Genomic DNA, 19,166 nt, shown 5'->3' with positions numbered 1-19,166 from the left:
TAAGCAGTCAAATAGATCAGGTGTGGTACTTAACCTGCGAGTACGGCATTGATGCTCTATAAATAAATGTTTCCAAAGCTCTTGCATGTAGATCATAAGGCAAAAATACATTGTTTTCTGATAAAGCAATTATTTTGATGAATACTTCGGTAAGCTGCAGACATCCATATTCCCGACCTTAAGTCAATATGGCTTTAGCTTACTGGCCTACTCAAATTGCACTAAGGGGAATACACATGATCTAGACAGCAGCTTTGTTTTGTTTTTACTAATTGCTGAAATTAAAAGTTAACCTGCATTGAAAGCAATATCATAACTGCTGTAATTTGCATTTATTGTGGATTCTAATTTGCATGGAGCTGGTGCTTTCAAGCATACATAAGCTGGTGACAATTTACTTACTGTCAGGAGCCCGGAGGAGACAGACATGCAGTGGGCAATAAAAGCATCTACGCCTACAAAGGAGTTCTGTAAAGGAGTCACAGATTCCACTAATTATATTCCTATTAGATTGACAGAAAAGCAAGTAAAACAAATTGCTACCATTAAAATAAAAAGGGGGGGGAATGAGTTATACTCTGTGTTTGGAGGGAAGTTCATCATTAGTATTATATGTCACAATTCTCATTGATACCACATTGGGCAAGTAGCTGAGTTACATATATACATTGTACTTCAGTCATATTGTATATAAATTGCAAACAGATTTTTACGTGTTTCTACATCTCTGCCCTATAGGTACTAGTGGTAACTTGGAAAAGTTAAAGAAAGACCCCTTTGGCCACCTTGTTAAGTTTACAAGATAAGTGCAACAGACACAAACACTCATGTTTTGGGTGGTGGGGTTTTTTTGAGGGGGGGGGGGCAAAGTTCTATTACTTCCCATAAAAGATGCAGAAAAAAGATCTCTTTCACAGGGAGCAAAGATCTTTTTGAAATACCCCAAGGGAGACAGCACAGCACCAGCCTAGCAATCTGCTCAGCAAATTGGAACTGCATGCTTTATGCAGTAGTTCATCAAATTTGTATCTTCTCATAAGCCTTGTCTTGGTTGTTTATTGATTGATAGCATGGTACACCCCTCCTTTCATCAAGAAGATGGCCTCCAGTCATTTCCAGTATATAAAAATGCAACTCAATAAATGAATAGGCAGATAAAACAGTATGATCAGCGAGCAAATTCCCAGTTTTAAAAAACAACAAATAAATGTGAAGTCAGCCCTGTTGCATTTAATAGCTCAAGTAAGGGTGCATAGAAATACAGCAAGGATGTGGAATCTCCACCGTCAAATTGAGTTTGTGAGGCTATTTGCCCCCAAACCATGCCCCCTACTATATATCTGACAGCATGCATCTGACATCAGGTCAGCTGGATTGGCTGCAGAACCAAATTCCCTCTTTGCAAGCCCTGTCTATTGTCACCGGACATCAGATGCTTCACAAGTAGGTAGCCCAACTCACCTGTCAAATTTGGCCCAGGAGGGGTAGGGAAGGGAAGGATCCAATGCATTGGCCAAATCAGACTCCCACCCCTGAATTACAGCCTAAAAAAGAAATCAGCTTAAAAGAACAGAGTAGATTTCAACTGGCACCTTAAAAAAAAATGGCAAAGAAGGCACCAAGTGAACATGTCTGGGAAGTCTGTGATTTTAGGTGCCACCAATGATCCCCAGATCGCACACTGTTTAAGGCTTTAAAGATCAAATCATGTATGTATAAAGAGCCCCCCCCCCCAATATCTGCAGCAGGCTGCAAAATGCGTCTGAAAAGTGTTTTGAAGCATTCTGCTTTTTTATCCAATTACATGTTTTTTCAAACCTATTCTTCATTCAGACTGTCATGTTTCCAAAGGCTTTTAAAAGAGTCACCAATCTACAGTTCACTGATGAACCCAAACAATATAAAAGGGAGGAATGTCTCAGAATGCTGATATGCCAAAAAAAGGAGGCAGAAAATTATTATTGTGAGCCTTTTTTTGTGTACACGGTCTGTATCTAGGTCCTTGATCATGCCTGGACTAGCTAATGTGGTCTTTCTAGCCCAGGTGCATCTTTTAGCATCCTCATGATAGAATTATAGACCTTGTCACACACAGCCCACAAGCCGTTGAGACAAACAGGCATGCTGTAAAATTGATTTGTTCCTCCACAATAGTGAGATACAAGTGGACTTTCTTTTTCTTCCCTGTAGTGAGTGCCAAAGCAATATGGGCTGCAGACAATCCACTACAATCCGTTCCTATCCTGCTCATAACTTGCAATGATTTGGCATTTAGTTGAAATTCAAGAAGTGAATTCTCCATGCGTGTATTTTGAGGAAATGGTTGTAAGGAAACTTGGCATAAAATGGATACTTTTGTGTCCATGCATAGGCACATGTCAAACTTTAGAATGATCACATTCATTCATGTATCCATTCATTTTGCCCCACCCATCTGACTGGATTGTCCCAGCCACTCTGGTCTGCTTCCAACAAAATACAGCATCAAACATTAAAAACTTCCTGAAATATCCTTCATCCGAGGATCACAGGGTGGTTTTCAATATAAAAACACAAAAATGCTTATTTCTGACCAGTCAGATCTTTAAAAAGAACTGTCTGTTTCCTTTTTCCAGTTACTTTTCTGCATACTGTTTTAAAATGGAAGCCGAGATATGTAACAGCATGCATGACGCATGACTCTCTGTCAAAACCAATGTTAGCTTTAACTGAAGTCAATCAAGCAGAAACGGTCCTACACCATCAAATTCTTAGTTTAGTCACATTAGTTAAGTTAATCTGATTAAGTGCTTGGAAAGGGCATACTATTTCACAGTACCCTAACATTATGTATTATGTGGGCATGGCCGGCAGTTCCTGGTCATAACTTTCTTTTGTTAGGGGGATTTCTAGCTAATGCCTCAAGATGTGTGGCTGATTTTTCTTCAAGTGGGTGGAGGGGTGGATCTCAATAAGTCTGCATGAAAACCCATATGCACATTTCTCTTGTTACGCAAGATCTGTATGAAAGGAAGCAGACTGGGCTAAGCAAGACTGAAATTCTCCTACAGGTTATGGGGGGTGTATTTCTTTAGAATTCATAAACCACTCTACATTCAGAGAATATGCAAGAAGTGTACAGAATCAGGCTATAAAACAGTTAAAATGCACACTTCAAGTCACAGCATGCTTTCCCACTGGTTTGTGTGGCACCACCACCATGTGAATGTGATGGGATGTAAGGGGAACAGCTTCTAGGTACCCTGCTGCAGAACTGCATCGGGCTTGATATATCAGTAGCAATACCTTGAATCTAGCATGGTAGCAAATTGGCAGGCAGTTCACTCCTTTCAATGGAGATGTTAGTGAGAGGTTGCCCCAAACAGCAACCATTCAGTAATGTTTTGCACTAGCTGCAGCTTTCAGGCAAAATTCAAGGGAAGCCCTATGTAAAGGGCATTGCAGTAGTCAAAGCAAAGGTGAAACGGAAACTGACAGATTCCTCTAGCTGCAAGCATCTGTGAGGGAAGGAATGCCTCTCTGTGGAGAACTGATGCAGGGGCAGGGAAATTGCTGCTTGTGGAAGCGCTATGCTGTGTGTCTTAATCTATGCTCAGCTTTATATTTGCAAATAAACCTAAATGTTATACACATACACAAAACACACCATAGGTCTCTGGTAATGTCTCCTTCCAAATTTGTTTGTTAGCTTTGTATCCTACCAAATGGTGCTCAAGGTGGCTAGCAGCAGTAAGAAAGAAGTTAAAGACAATAGAACTGTCAAAAACAGTACAACAAGAGGGATAAAATGCATCAACTTAAATGATTTTAAAAGACAACCAATTAACCACCTGCAGCATATTTACAGTGGACAAAGTAAGACGAAGTGACAAGGAGCCCTGGAACCCTGGACAACCTCACCAAGCAGTTTCATATTGATGTTAAATAGCATGGGGAGCAAGATGGAGCCACGAGGGACAATGACCAAGGAATCTAACAGGACTTCCCCCATCACCACCTTCTTGAGGCACCCATCCAAGAATGACTGAGACCACTGTATAATAATAATAATAATAATAATAATAATAATAATAATAATTTATTATTTATACCCCGCCCATCTGGCTGAGTTTCCCCAGCCACTCTGGGCGGCTCCCAATCAGTGTTAAAAACAGTACAGCGTTACATATTAAAAACTTCCCTGAACAGGGCTGCCTTAAGACGTCTTCTGAATGTCAGGTAATTATAATGGTGTCTCGAAGTGCCAGGCAACTAGCCAGGCCAAAATGATACCCACACTGATGGCTCTGAAAGCCTCCAAGATGTAGTTTTCACCATAGATGAACCAAGGCAACAACAGCCTTCTTAATTTCATAAACAGGCCTGAATCCAAATGGAAATGGATCTAAAATAATCCTTTTCATCCAGGAACACCTGAGCTGAAATACCACCAATTTGTTGGGGCCAGTTCTTGTTGCTTTTGTGTTGTTGTTGTTGTTGTTTCTCTCTCTCTCTCTCTCTCTCTCTCTCTCTCTCTCTCTCTGTGTGTGTGTGTGTGTGTGCGTGTGTGCGTGTTTGTTCACATACAGAGTTCCTCCCATGGCTGCTACTGCCTCAGTTTCCCTTTAACTGTTTGGTTTTCAACACGTTTTAATGTAAAACCCACAGCAGGCAAAGAAATCGCACTTGGCCAGGGATAACTGCAGTGCCCATGCAGCAGATAATTCCATCAGGAAACTGTAGCTAAAGGTGTCGTGAGATCTGTCTTCCATCAGAGAATTTATATCTAGCATCCTGACAGCAGCACCAAGTACTAGTTGATATTTCACTCCCATGGTGTCTTTTGTTAACAAGCTGTTTTGTTTTCTAAGTGGTATACTCTAAGGGATGAGAAGTGTATCCACTCAAAGTTTAGAAATGGGGAGAGTTGTTCAGCTTTCAAGACAGGTGTTATCTCCAGGGTGAACACATGTTGCCTTCTAGGGAATTCTCTCTGCCTGCTGTGCACAGTTATCCTTGCCTGTTCTTTTCCCATAGGCAGCGTTCTGGTCCCTTATGTTGTTGATGCTGAGCGCCACTGGGAAACACTTAAAATAAACATGCTTCTTTAAATTACTATAAGAGAGTGAATTTCAACAGGGAAGATTTAGTATGTTTCATGCGCAATTGGAAATGGAACCAGCAGCATTAGTACTAGAAGCTATGAAACTAAATTACATTTTAAAGAAAATGCGCATCTTCCAGCTAGGAGCCACCATGCAAAACATTCTAGTTAGCAAAGAATAATGAAGTTTCCTGGGCATGGGGTAACCAAAACATTTTGTTTTCTATGCGTAAACTCCAGTAGGACTCTCTCACACACACCATAGCTCCAGGATATGTGGATTGCAAAAGAAAGGAAGAGTGCCTTCCCTAAACATATTTAATCTGAGATTTAAATGTTTCTGAATTCATTAGTGAACTTCAGTAACATTACAATGTTGCAATGCTTCCCAGGGCTCTTTTGGAATTGCAAGGAGTGTCAATGGCTTGTGAAGGGCTGTGCGGATCAGCTGGCGAGGGTCTTTACTAAGATCTTCAATAAGTCCTTACACCAGTCTATTGTCCCACCCTGCCTGAAGTCGTCAACTATTGTCCCTCTGCCTAAAAAATCCACAATCAGTAGTTTGAATGACTATAGACCAGTTGCACTGACTCCAATCATCATGAAGTGTTTTGAGAAACTGGTGCGCCGTCACATTATTTCCTGTCTTCCATCAACTTTTGACAACTACCAGTTTGCATACAGAGCAAATAGATCCACAGAAGACGCCATCAATACCACTCTCCATGCTGCTCTGTCCCATCTGGAGCAGCCGGGGAGTTATGTGAGGCTGCTGTTTGTGGATTTTAGCTCTGCTTTTAACACTATCCTCCCCCATAGACTGGTGTCCAAGCTAGAGGCGATTGGACTCTCCAACTCCACCTGTCTCTGGGTTTTGGATTTTTTGTCAGAACGTTCCCAGAGGGTTAGAGTAGGGTCACACATGTCCACAGCCCTTAGCCTTAACACCGGCTCACCACAGGGTTGTGTGTTGAGTCCCCTGCTCTACACTCTCTATACGTATGACTGTACAGCCATCTATTCCAGCAACAAAATCATCAAGTTTGCTGATGACACTACGGTGGTAGGGCTCATTTCAGGAGGGGATGAGTCCGCCTATCGGGACGAGGTGGAGCGGCTCTGTGTTTGGTGTGGAGAGAACAATCTGGCTCTTAATACGGCTAAGACCAAGGAACTGGTGGTGGATTACAGGAAAAAAAAGGCGGACATTCAGCCCTTGTATATCAACGGGGAACGGGTGGAGAGGGTGGCGGAATTCAGGTTTTTGGGAGTAGCTATCGATCAGGGCATGACTTGGAGCGCACATACCACTGCTCTGGTGAAGAAGGCCCAGCAGAGAATTTATTTCCTCAGACTTTTAAAGAAGAACAATCTGAGTGAGAGACTGCTGGTGTCCTTCTACCGAGGCTCCATAGAGAGCATTCTTACATACTGTATTTGTGCTTGGTTCTCCAGTTGTACAGCTAGGGAGAGGAAGGTGCTCCAGAAGGTCATAACCACAGCCCAAAGGATTATTGGTCATCCTCTCCCATCTTTGGAAGAACTGTACGGTTCCCGTTGTCTTAGGAAAGCAAATAACATCCTGCAGGATTCATCTCACCCGGGACACGGTCTGTTTGCACTACTGCCTTCTGGCAGGAGATATAGAAGCATCAAGTCAAAGACAAATAGACTGAAAAACAGTTTCTATCCAAGAGCTGTGGCCTTTTTGAATGCTGTAACTCGATAGTGTGACCTGGGAGTTTGATGGGTGTGGTGTGGGTGTGGCTGGAATGTGGTTTGTTTGGTTGTTGTTGTTGTTTTGCTTTTGTTGTTTTAAGGGATGGCATCCAATTTCGTTGCACTTTGTGCAATGTTGCACTTGTGTAATGACAATAAAGAATCTATTCTATTCTATTCTATTCTATTCTATTCTTTTCATGCATCTACTGTAATGTACAAAGGAGCACATTGCACGTCTCCTCCATGGGACTGGGGAGGGAAGCGTGAACTCCCAGTATAGAAATAGCTTAAATATATGTGTTTTCCTGTTGCTCTTTACAGTAGAAGTGTTAAGATAAGAAACAAAGGCACTCATGTTTCCTCACTTTCCTGCAGTTGGTGAAAGAGGTCGCAGGAAATTTAGATGGTGTTAAAATATTATACACATCTGACTTAGGATGGATGTACATGTTGCCTCAAGAAATTCAGGTTGTCAGATCTATGTTTATAGAGGTAATGTGAATGTGGAGGTGAGGAGACATTTGTAAGAATGAATCAAAGGAATCAAAGGAAAGGAAAAGTGCTAGGCACCTGGTATAATAGCAAGCAATTTTATTCTCAAAACTTTTTGCAAATAAGTCACAGCAGGTCACCATCGGTTCTACCCACTCCTTCAGGCCAGATGGTAAAAGTATGCCAAATCCATTTAAAACCTTCTATAAATCCTAATACAGTCATACATTGTGATGTGTTAGGTTCATGTTGTGTCTTTTCAGCTTATGAATGCAGCAAACCCGGAAGTGTATACTTCCAGGTTTTGCCGCGCTTGCGCAGAAATGCCGTTCTAGTTGTGGACTTTTCAGGGTGCGAACGGCACCCCAGAAGAGATCGTGTCCCCAACTAGAGGTACCACTGTGTGTTATATCCACATTATAGCCGGCTAACACAATGAGGACAGCCTGCCTCTTAATTTAAAATTTCCTACAAAGCCTATCAGAGATCAATCTCCTCCATTAATCGGAAGAATAAGAAAAAAGATATCCACATTTAGCTAATTAAAACCTTTTCAGGAACTAACCAAAGACCCTAACCAATAATACAAATCTAAAGATCTAAAACATTGTTTTAAGGCAAATCTAAAAATCAAAACATTGGTATTGAAATAATGTCAAAGTCTATTAAAGCAGCAGCATTAAAATAGAATCAGCAGGAAGTTCCGGTGCTTCAATCCCAAGGCATGTTCTCCTCTTCCATCACCTCCCCACACAGTTGATTCCAAGGAAGTTCACCAACCAATGGCTGGGCAGCCCTTCTCTCACTTGGAGCACCTCACCCTACAGGGCCGGCCCACCCAATATAGGCAGGCAATGGGAGGTGACCACCTCAGGCAGCAAGATCTGCAAGGGCAGCAGATCTAGCCTCCATGGAATTATCCTCTGCTGCTGCTGTGGTGGCAGCAACAACTGCAATACACCCCTTGGAGGCCAGATCTGCCCAGTGCCCACTCAATGCCGCTTCTGCAGTGGCCTCTTGGTCAATAGGAGTCACTGCTGGTCTCATAGTTGCTACTACTACATCTTTATTCCCCCCTTGTTCCTGGTATAGATCCTCACTCACCACTTTCTTTTGAACTTACTCATGGGCTGCAGGCTTATAATTTATGTTATCACAGGAGTAAGTATTTCTATCCATATATTTGGGGACTGGCTGCTCTGAATCCAATGTCTTTTGTTTGGGAGGGAGTGGGGAAGAACACGGGGAACATTCAGTCAGGCGCTGGTCCTATGTTACCAGTGTTTGTACAGCCCTGTGCAAGTCCTACTGAAGTGAATGGAGAATGTGTTGCATTTAGCATGGTGCTTGCCTTATTTGAACTGTCTGGGGAAGTAGACACAGTATTAATAAAAGAGCCAAAACCACACCCCTTACTACAGTCATATGCTTCCCAAAGATGGTGGGGGTGGGGGGAAATGGGTTACTGGAAATCATAGATTATGAGAAAACTGGGTTAAGAAGTCCCTTGCCTTCTGTCTTTCTGAAGCCATGCTAAATCACTTGAAAGAAAGATTGGTAAAAAGGAACGATAAAAACCGCTGCATTTTCCCAAGGTCAATTGGCTTTGTAGCCAAAGATTGAAAATGCTGAACAGCGGCTCCTCCTGCTGGTTGAAAAGCTGCTTGTGCCTTGTCAACAGAATCCGTGGTAGTGAGGAATGATCAAAGTGCTTGTAATGAATCTAGTTATTTCCCGCTTTGAACTGGGCATTAGACAGGCACAACTTTTTTTCTGGCTACATCTGTGCTAAATGCATGTGTAATTCCACTGACTTCTGTTAAACTAGCTCCGATTAGCATAAGCTGTGGGGATTCTATAATGCAGCACATCATTTGTTGACCAAGTCTATCCTTTCCGCAGCCTATCGAATCGACAGATTATGCATACAGACAGGAGCTGAACTACAGTGGAGTTTATTGTTCCTTAGCTTTTACGATGTGTTTTTCTCACTGTGGATTGTTTTTAAAGCCTCTTCTTTTAACCCAAATATATCTACTGTTTAAAAAAACAACGAGAAATCGGAGAAACCAAATAGATGGGTATTTTTAACCGTTTATTCAAGATTTTAACATTTCAACATCCAACAGTTTCCCTTAGTTTTCACTCCTCGCCTTCCACTGTCTATCTCCCCCAACCAAAGATGGTCTCCTCTTAAATAGTTTAACCAACTCTACTAAGATTTTTAAAAAATGCAAAATAAAATAATCTATACAACATAAAAAGCATATAAATAGATTAAATTATAGTGTGTTCAGGGTGATATGTTTCCCATTCCATTGGGTTCCAGGTATTATTCTGCAAACAACTCTTAAGGGAGAAATCCTATAGCAAGTTCCACTGGGATGAGTGAGTTAGACTCTAATGAATCTTTCATTTAATCTGAAGGCTACACCAGTTTATCTCCCTCATTCTTGATTTATTGGGAAAAACAGCAGTTACCTTCTTTTGGAAGAAGCTATAATAATAATAATAATAATAATAATAATAATAATAATAATAATAATATTGCTCTTCCATTCAGTATTGAGTTTTGCTTCCTAAAGGAAATTGACCCCAACTGAGTTTTAGTTGATGAATTTAAAAGTTACCATCATACTGTTTTTTAATGCATTTTACTAGACCTGTGTGATGTGGGACGGAGATAAACTTCTTTGTGTACAGAAAGGAGAAAAAGAAGGCCGTGGCTGGACCCAGTGGATTGAAGGGGATGAAATGCACTTGGTAAGGACATGCAATGTTTCAAATATATTTCCCTCACCTCTCTCCACTCCCCAAAGTCTTTATTTGTTCATATGGCTAAATGCAATAATCCACAATTTGCTTGTGCATTATGCTGGCTAACTCTGGAGTAATTAAGCATTGGCATTGTGTTTGATTTACTTCTAAGGCAATAATCTCTTTCGTGTCCCTGTCATAAATAGCAGCATTGTAAATTCAGCAAATCTTTATATTAACCGTCAAATTGCTTTGATCAGTTTACACAAGAGAAAGCATGTAACAGAAGTGCCCTTGACTTGCTCTGTGATGGTGTGTGGCTGGGGAAGATTTTTGCATCCCAAACCACAGGTCATAAGTGGAAGGAGGGAGCTATTTTCTTTTCTTTTTAAGGCTAGAAATTTTTGTAGCTTAGGAAATGAAAGAGAGCAATTCCCTTTTGAAAGTATTATTTTCTTTCTAACCATTATTTCTGACTTTCTGAGATAGTAGGACCTAATAAAGTTTATTGCTGCTGCTTTTTCAAGTATCTTGTTTATAGCCCTCTTGAAAGTCCTCTTCCCCCAGGGGGCTACAAACCCATCCCTGAGAACTTACTGCCTACTAAATGCACTTCAGCATTTGTTTAGGATGCTAACTTGGTAAACATCCAGGTGAGCCATTGAGATTGTAGATGGATGGAGCTTTCAAGTTTGAATGTCCATCAAAGCCAACAGGACGAGTTGTAGTAAATGAGAGAGAGAATAGTTGGGTTGGAACTTGGAGACATGCCTCTGAATCTCACCGCAGTCTTTATTGCATAACTCTCAACTTCTTCTCCATCTGTAAAATGAGACAACAGTTTCAACGCCAGCACTCTAGTCCTAGGAATATTTAATTGGAAGCCGGTCCTATTGATTCTAATGGCATGTGCTTCCAAGAGAGGCTCTGTGCAGGCATTGCAATTAGGGAGGGCAGCTGGAGAAGCAGGCTATCTCTGCTCCCTCTGCTGCTTTTTCAGTCACCTGGGAAAGTAGCAGGGAGCCTTTGATATCACACATTTGGGGGTTATAAAGTGCGCAGGGTCCACACACACTTCAGACAGTTGCAACAGAGGACACAGAGCTAGTGCACTTATTCCTGCTGTCCCCATATATTTACATTTTCCTAATTATATGGGACTTAAGTGAAACTAGGATCAGGCCAATGGCAGCTTTCTACTCAGGATCAGTAACAGCTGGCAGTGACCATTTTTACCAGGAGCACAGTGAAGAGTTGACCTTTCCTGTGGTGCCAATCTTGACTGAGCCCCCATGAAGCTGTTGTTTTAAAAGTAAAAGATAAGACACTTTAAAATGTCAGTGCACACACACGTTTAACAGGAAGTTTAGTTCAGCCATTATAGTGTTATAAAAATGTATGGTGATAATAATGCCGCACATAATTTCTCCTTCTGCTAATTTTCTATAGAATTCATACCTGAAAGAATCTGCATGATAATCCTCTGGCAAATATGTAGTTTGTTTTGATTAAATCATTGCCAGGTCTGCAGCCATTATCACTACACGGGGGGGGGGGGGGAATAACTGGTGTGTCTGTTGCAGAGGGGGTTCCTAAATAAAGAATAAGGAAATGATTTCAGTGTCTCCATTTGTTTGTATTATGGTGCTGCACTCACTTAGGGAGCCTCACTTTACATGCCCCATAAGCACGGGACACCTTTGCCTGGCGGTCCTGTGACCCATAGATTGCAGCAAAATATGGGGCAAGGTTTTCCCAGTATCTTGTTTGTGTGGTGGGCTCATGGGAAAAAACTGTCCCATGAGCCCTTGCAAAGGAGAGGGGAATGCCTTAATAAGGCTGCTTCCCCTGGAACTCAGGGCCATTTTGCCTTGAGAGCCCCCTGCCTGCCCACCTTCGGGTTAGAGCCTTCACTGAGCAATTCTGGGTCGCTGGTTGACAGGGCTGGAAAGGGATATATCTCTCCTAACTTGATTGGTATATGGTTGAGGGATTTCCCCCCACCTTTCCCTCAGGGAAATTACAGCCTTCCTTTGTTAGGCAAAGAACATTGTTTGTATGAGGGTGGAAATGGCATTGAGCAGGATCAACATTGTACAGGGGGTCCCCATAAATAGCCTGAGGACATAATTCATCATGGCACTCCCAAGCTTGGGTTGGGGTATCTGCCTGGTAGAAATCTGCACCTTGGTTGCCCTGTGAGACCTTGCTTGCTGGGCTTGCACCATGGCAAGGTTCAACACTGGCTGACTCGCACAGAGTTGAACCGGGTTTGGGGAGCTCCAAACCCGGCAGATTCATTCCATCAACATGGGGCTAAACCCTTGCCCTGCCTGCTGTAGTCAATAAATATGTGGCCTGATTTTATCCCATCACTGTTCCACATTCTTGTTATTTTGCTGCTCTTATGGGTCACATAATGTGTCTACTTGGCAAATAATTTTCCACCACCAGGGCTGTAACTTCCTCATGAGACCATAGTTAAGGAGCAGTAACTAGAAAGAGTGGTGTGTTGGGAGTGGAGTCTCTGGTAACATGATTTACTGGCAAGCCACTTAGATCCTTGGGTTTCCAAGCCTTACTCTACTCCCCAAGGGTACCTCTAAGAGAACTATGTTACAGTCGTATTGTAGCCTTATTAATCCATGGGTCGGAATAATTGTTGCACCCGAGCAGAGACAAAAGGAGCCAAACGACACCAAGGGGTTAATCCAGAGAAAGAGCGTTTTATTCTGCCATCCGGGGGGGGCAGAGGCACCTGTGTGATTCAGTTCACAAAAGACAGGCCGCACCGAAAACATTTTACAAGCAGGTTTTATCCTTTTTTCAAACCCCTTTTTTTTCCTCTCCCCCTTCACAGATTCTTACATAGAAATGTTGCTTTTCGTTCTCTGGCTCTGTTCCCGGAAGTATGTTGCAAGTCAATGTACCAGGACAAGGCTATCTTGGATCTGGGAAGCGAAAAGCTTTTCTGTTCTCAGCTCTGAGTTTGCTACAGCGTTTTCGTTACAGAGAGGACTGCTTAGCTCATGCTTTTTGTCTTAGAGGAAAATGCAGTTTTTAAAATGCGTACTCCGAGGCCTGGCTGGGGGGGGGGGAATTCACAAACAGTTTTTAGGGCTTTCTGGGGTAACCCTAACTGTACCCCTTCAGTATCTGTGTGTCAGAAATGAATCCCTTTGAGTTAAGGGAGTTTACTCAAACATAAGTGGACTACAGCATTAGTTACTGACCAAATTCACATCTACTTTCAACTCTATAAGACTCACTTTTTCCCTCCTAAAAAGTAAGGGGAAATGTGTGTGCGTCTTATGGAGCGAATGCAGGCTGCGCAGCTATCTCAGAAGCCAGAACAGCAAGAGGGATTGCTGCATGTTTAGCCTGGAGAAGAGGAGGTTAAGGGGTGATATGATAGCCATGTTCAAATATATAAAAGGATGTCACATAGAGAAGGGAGAAAGGTTGTTTTCTGCTGCTCCAGAGAAGCGGACACGGAGCAATGGATCCAAACTACAAGAAAGAAGATTCCACCTAAACATTAGGAAGAACTTCCTGACAGTAAGAGCTGTTCGACAGTGGAATTTGCTGCCAAGGAGTGTGGTGGATTCTCCTTCTTTGGAGGTCTTTAAGCTTGACAACCATATGTCAGGAGTGCTCTGATGGTGTTTCCTGCTTGGCAGGGGGTTGGACTCGATGGCCCTTGTGGTCTCTTCCAACTCTATGATTCTATGATTCTTTCGCTGCGCAGCAATCCCTCTTGCTATTCTGGCTTCTGAGATTCTGAATATATTTTTTCTTGTTTACCTCCTCCAAAAACTAGGTGCGTCTTGTGGTCTGGTGCGTCTTATAGAGTGAAAAATACGGTAGTTATGCACATCAGGGGTTTGAGTGGGGAGGTAGATAGATTAGATAGATAGATAGATAGATAGATAGATAGATAGATGATAGATATTTCTAAACTGCCATATCCTAATACTCCATTGTTTGTATTTTATTTATGCATTGTGACAGCTTAAATTATCACTTCTCTTACCTGCTTCTGAAAGCATCATTCATCTTTCCTCCCCTCCTCAAAAAATAAAAATAAAAAATACCTCTGTTGTGTTATTAATGTATTTGGATATCTCATCTTCACATGCCTGTATCTTTGAGAGTTTCTGAATATGTAGGGCATTCAGGCACCATAAACATTATTCTATGATGCTTCAGTAATAATTTTATGGTCCTATTGAACTTCAGACAATATTCCAAATGTTAATTAATTAATCCTTTTATAACGTCTATTAAGTGATCTGCCATAAGCTTTCGGCATTTATTCACCGTTCTTTCCAGGCAGATTATTTTCCAAGTCAGCATTTTTTTGTTAATTAAAACATACACATCTTATGTTAACTCCCATTCCACTTTAGGCTTTATTTCTCTGCCGCTGTCAAGTCATTCCTGAGTTTTTTCTGAATTGTGATGTCCCTTTCTCTTCAATAGATAGCCCATTGTTGTGAGATCACACATCCTGGATGAATTTACTCCTTTATCAAATCCATTGACACAAAAAATGAACAGAATGTGTGCCAGTATTTTTTCATTTGTTGAATCATTTCCATTCAGTCTGTCCCACTTTCTGGTACTTTTTGAAATCTAAAGTGCACTTTCTTCCCTCTTCCAGTTCCATTCAGATCACTCACCTGCTTTAGGTCACTCACCCCAGGAATGGATTTTCCTCAACTAGATTAATATTTTCTGTGAAGTGATATCAAAAGTTCTTCTTTAGACTGAGAAAATTATGCCCATAGCATCCAGGTCATATTTTTTTTAAAAAAGTGTTATCTTATAAAATAACGTTAACTTTGTCCAAAAGTATCTCCTTTAAAAATACAAGTTTGATCTTTTCTAATAAATCAAAGGCATCTCAATTCCTTCCCCACGCCTCTCCTTTTAGGTGCAAATATCCTATTCTCTATGGGGACTACTCAGGTTGAAGGTTAAGAGATTCTTGAAAGACCTCCAGAATGCTTCCTTTAGTCTAAAGGGCTTTGGATTGTATATGTTGGAAACTTCAACTGGTGCACAAAATGGCTGCTGCATTGTTAACAGCCGTTTGATCAGTGGCAGACCTTGGGGTCTCAAATTTCAATGGCGCCCTGTGTGACACCAAAATTCAGCGCCCCCAACCTCTCACCTTCCATTCTACAACATAATTTTGTTGCGCAGTGCAGGCGAAATGGTGGCACTCCCCTAAATCCACTTCTGGTTTGATCATACTGTGCTTCTCTTTGCCTGCCCGCAAAGAGTTCTGCATTTGGGTTCTGCTTTTGTTTCCAGGACCGAGGTGCTGATTTTAAGTTTAAAAACCAGCTGGGAACCCCTGTACCTGATGAAAAGCCTCTCCCATATGTTTCTACCCAGCCCACATTACCATCTCCAAAGGCCCTTCTCAGCCCACTGAGGTGCAATGAGAGAAAGGAGGGAGGATGAGCCACATAGATATAAAAGAGTAGAATGAAGTGTCTTGTTGTCTGGATAGGTAATATCTTCATTCATACTGAGAAAATATTTTAAAATGTCCCCAGATAAGCTTTTATGTTTGTGAAAGGGGCACACACTCCCACTGTAATCATTCAGCTATTTCTGTTTGACTATGAATACCATTCGATTCTGAGGAAAACATCAGTGTTTATCTACGAAGAACACAGTGTTTGAAGAAGTAGCATTTAAGTATTGACTTTTCTTTTTCAGGAAATAAGAGCTTGTGGCGTCAAATGTAAGCAAGTATTTAAGAAGGTACAGTGATGAGCCTGAACCCAGAAGCCAAGAGGGTCGAATAGAATGGATGGACCAGCTGCCAAACTTACAACCCTGTTAGTGCACAAAAACCTTGTTATCCCTTAACACCTAGAAAGGAGCCCACGGCCAACATCTAGCCATGTCTAATTGGAGCTCTATAGTGGGTTTTGTTGCATATATGATATTTTAAAAAGCAATCGTTGAGTCTGAATGAGCATCATCATCATCATCATGTAGAAGTTCAGATTAAAGCTAATGAAACCTGGATTATGTGTGATTTCATTTTTATATAAATATGCAGATTTTTTGTTTTTTAAAAAGGGTTATCTGTGAAGTTTGATATTCACTTTGACTGCTAAGCATATTGTACCAGAATTGTACATAAAATACAATGCTGAGTCCAGACTTGCTTAGCTTAAATGGCAGAATTACATAAAGAATGATCAAGCCTTTTCTCTGGAATTAGGTGGACCCCAGCCTATGACGATGAGGGCAGTTGCAGCTGTTGGCAGAGCTTCTCCTAATGGGGTTTTGCTTATGCGTTCATTGCAATGGACTGCCATTTTCCTGCATATGCATTGGGGATAAAATCAATGCACTTATTTATTCTTTAGCTATTGAAACCTGTTTCACCCATCTCTTCAGATAGGACTCCAAGAACAACTTACAGATCAATAATAAAACCAAGAAGGGGCAAGATTTCCCAAGATGGTTTATTGATTTATTATATTTTTTTTTTGTATCCCACTTTCCAGTCAATAATTGTCTCCCAAATGGCTCACATCAATTAAAAGAGAGAGAGAGAGACTCTCTGCCACACAAGGAGAGTGGATGGAAAATGCAGAGGAAGGAGATTATTTATCCAGGGACAGAATGGAATGAGGAGGTATTTATATCCAGTTTAAACCAGGCTGATCTTCCCTGTGGATACCTGTGGATCAAGGGTAATGCTGAACATACATGGATTCAGAATACAGGGGTGGGAGTCCACTGGGGCCAGAGTGAACAGTAATGGGTACACAGCCTGGGACCCTATCTTCTGAGAGCACCCACCTGCATGTGACACCAGTTAAAAAATCTCAAGTGGCAAAGCTGGACATGATATTTGCTTGAGACTTAATATTTTCTTCATCCTTCCTCCATCCATTTCCCCACTTCCTGAAGCTGTAATTAGGAAAACAGACAAGGGTGGGTGTTGCACATCTCCTGATCTAAGTTCCACTTCTCTGATCAATTTTTAAAACTGTGCAGCAGTTTTAAAGGAACAATAAAAACAACAACAGGAGATTCAATCACAGATCAGCCACATAAAATGTAGTTTGATCCCAAATCTAAATAAAGAGGAAGCCTAACTGACTTCCTTGGGGAAAGTATTTTATGATACTTATCCAAAAGGTCCTACTCCCAATATGACAGTACTTTACTTCCCGTATAGAAAGAACTCAGAGCAAAGATATGTTTGCAGATCTGAAAGTGAAACATCTTCATTGTAAATAAAAGTTACCCCCAGATATATTGGCATGAACATCCAGTTCATTTGATCTGAAGCATAAATAAGCTGTGCAATGGTGGATAATTTTCTTTTCATTCCAAGCGTGGGTGGGAATGTATGACTTTTCAGTCCCTGTTGGACCATGTGGTAAGAACTTTGGAGGATAGATTGAAGAAAAACACCTCGCTATGTGCTATTTAAGGTGTGTGCCTTCATTTCTAATACTTACAGAGACATACGGAAAATGTTTTTGTTCTAAACAAAGCGAGAGTCCCAAGAGTGTGGGTAGCACAATAGATAATGATATCCATTTAAAAAATTAAACATTTGTAATCCCTATGCTAATTCATTGCCACTGTGTTAATGTACTGAACCCAATTAGTAATTTGTATGCCAGTGCTAAAGCTACAGGTGCTCAACAGAAATTTCATCAAGGGAAGAGAGAGCTGAGACCCTGAAGGTCCAAGTTGATAGGCAGACATTTGCTTTACAGTAATTCCAAAGAGACTATTCTAGCGAAAGAGATGAAGCCACTAGAAGCATTATCACTGACCCCAGCAGGCCCAGAACTTCAGCTATAGATGATGAGTGATACTGACATACTACTCACGCCCGCGCCCCCCCCCCTGAGGTGAATGGGAATCTAACAACTGGAGGTGGTCGCTAAATTGCCACTTTAAGGATTCCTTATACAATAAATGCCTCTTCTAAAAACTGTTTTCAGACACCCAAGAGAGGTCTCAGGCAGCCTGGAATGTGTGTATTATTAGTGCTGAGATTTTATCCATTTATTTTTTAAATCTTTCTTTAAATGCTGTTTGTTTTCCTTTTCTGAAGCTGCCATTTGAGCCTATGAAAGGAAACATATAGAACTGCTTGGCAATATTTTTTGTTTTCATTTAACAATGTGCGCTCAATTCTGGTGTTTGAATTGTTGTCACACAGGGATGGCCATATAATTAGCCAGAGGGAGTTGGCCACCTCAGGCAGTGCTTATAGCGGTGGGGGGTGGGGATGGGGAAGCAGGAACATGGCATCCCTGACCCTCACCGCTACAATTAGCTGTGTAATCAGAGAGCAACTTGCATTTAGTAGCTGAGATATTAAATCACTCAATGCCAGTTGTGACACGCCCCATCTTTCTGAGTGAATGACTCTTAAGTCACTATTGCTTGGCTTAGCCTGCCTCACACTAAGCTCCTCTTAGGTCAAGTGGGAGAAACATGCAACTTTATTAATTTATTTATTTCATTTAAATTCCCATTTTTTCCTCCAAAGAGCTCAAGGTGGCATACATGTTCTCTCCTGGCCCAAGGTCACCCAGTGGGCTTCATGGCCAAGTGGGGATTTGAACCCTGGCCTCCAAGGCCCTAGTCCCATACTCTAACCACTATACCACACACCATTGGATTCTTTATCTGGCTCGATGTATATATGACTAGTCAATTAGCACTATCAATTCACAAAGCCCTGGACAACTTAGGCCCAACCTCTTACAGTCCGGCTGAATTACTGAGGTCCTCTGTAGAAGTGTTCTTGGTTCTCCCCCGAGTTGGCCAGGCTCATCTGACATCAACCCAAAATACAGCCTTTAGCATCATTGGGCCAATGCTGTGGAATGCTCTGCCTTCTTGTTTCCACTCTTGAATGCAACCTAAAAACCCTTCCTATTCCACCAGGCTGATTAAGAAAAAGTATTTCAATAATTGTTAGTTGGATGGTTTTTTATTGTAAATTTATGTTATATAGAGATATCATTGCAAACTGCATGTGTATACACACACACACACACACACACACACACACAGTGGTACCCCGGGTTAAGAACTTAATTCATTC

At 41.5% G+C, this 19,166-nt stretch overlaps 1 protein-coding gene across 1 annotated transcript in view; it reads left to right on the top strand.

Moving 5' to 3' along the window:
* RBP1 (retinol binding protein 1) overlaps positions 1 to 16,102 on the top strand; it is a 34,746-nt gene extending 18,644 nt beyond the window's left edge. Inside the window, exons 3-4 of the mRNA XM_083506674.1 lie at positions 9,959 to 10,060; positions 15,788 to 16,102. Of these exons, the coding sequence (XP_083362800.1) occupies positions 9,959 to 10,060; positions 15,788 to 15,841 (156 nt within the window). The 3' untranslated portion in view covers positions 15,842 to 16,102. The remainder of the gene's footprint in view (positions 1 to 9,958; positions 10,061 to 15,787) is intronic.
* The last annotated feature ends 3,064 nt before the right edge of the window (positions 16,103 to 19,166 follow it).

Source organism: Podarcis liolepis, assembly GCF_965112155.1.
Source record: "Podarcis liolepis genome assembly, chromosome: 5".
Lineage (NCBI taxonomy): Eukaryota > Metazoa > Chordata > Lepidosauria > Squamata > Lacertidae > Podarcis > Podarcis liolepis.
The sequence above is the reverse complement of the archived record's forward strand: the minus strand, read 5'-3'. Positions and strand labels throughout refer to the sequence as shown.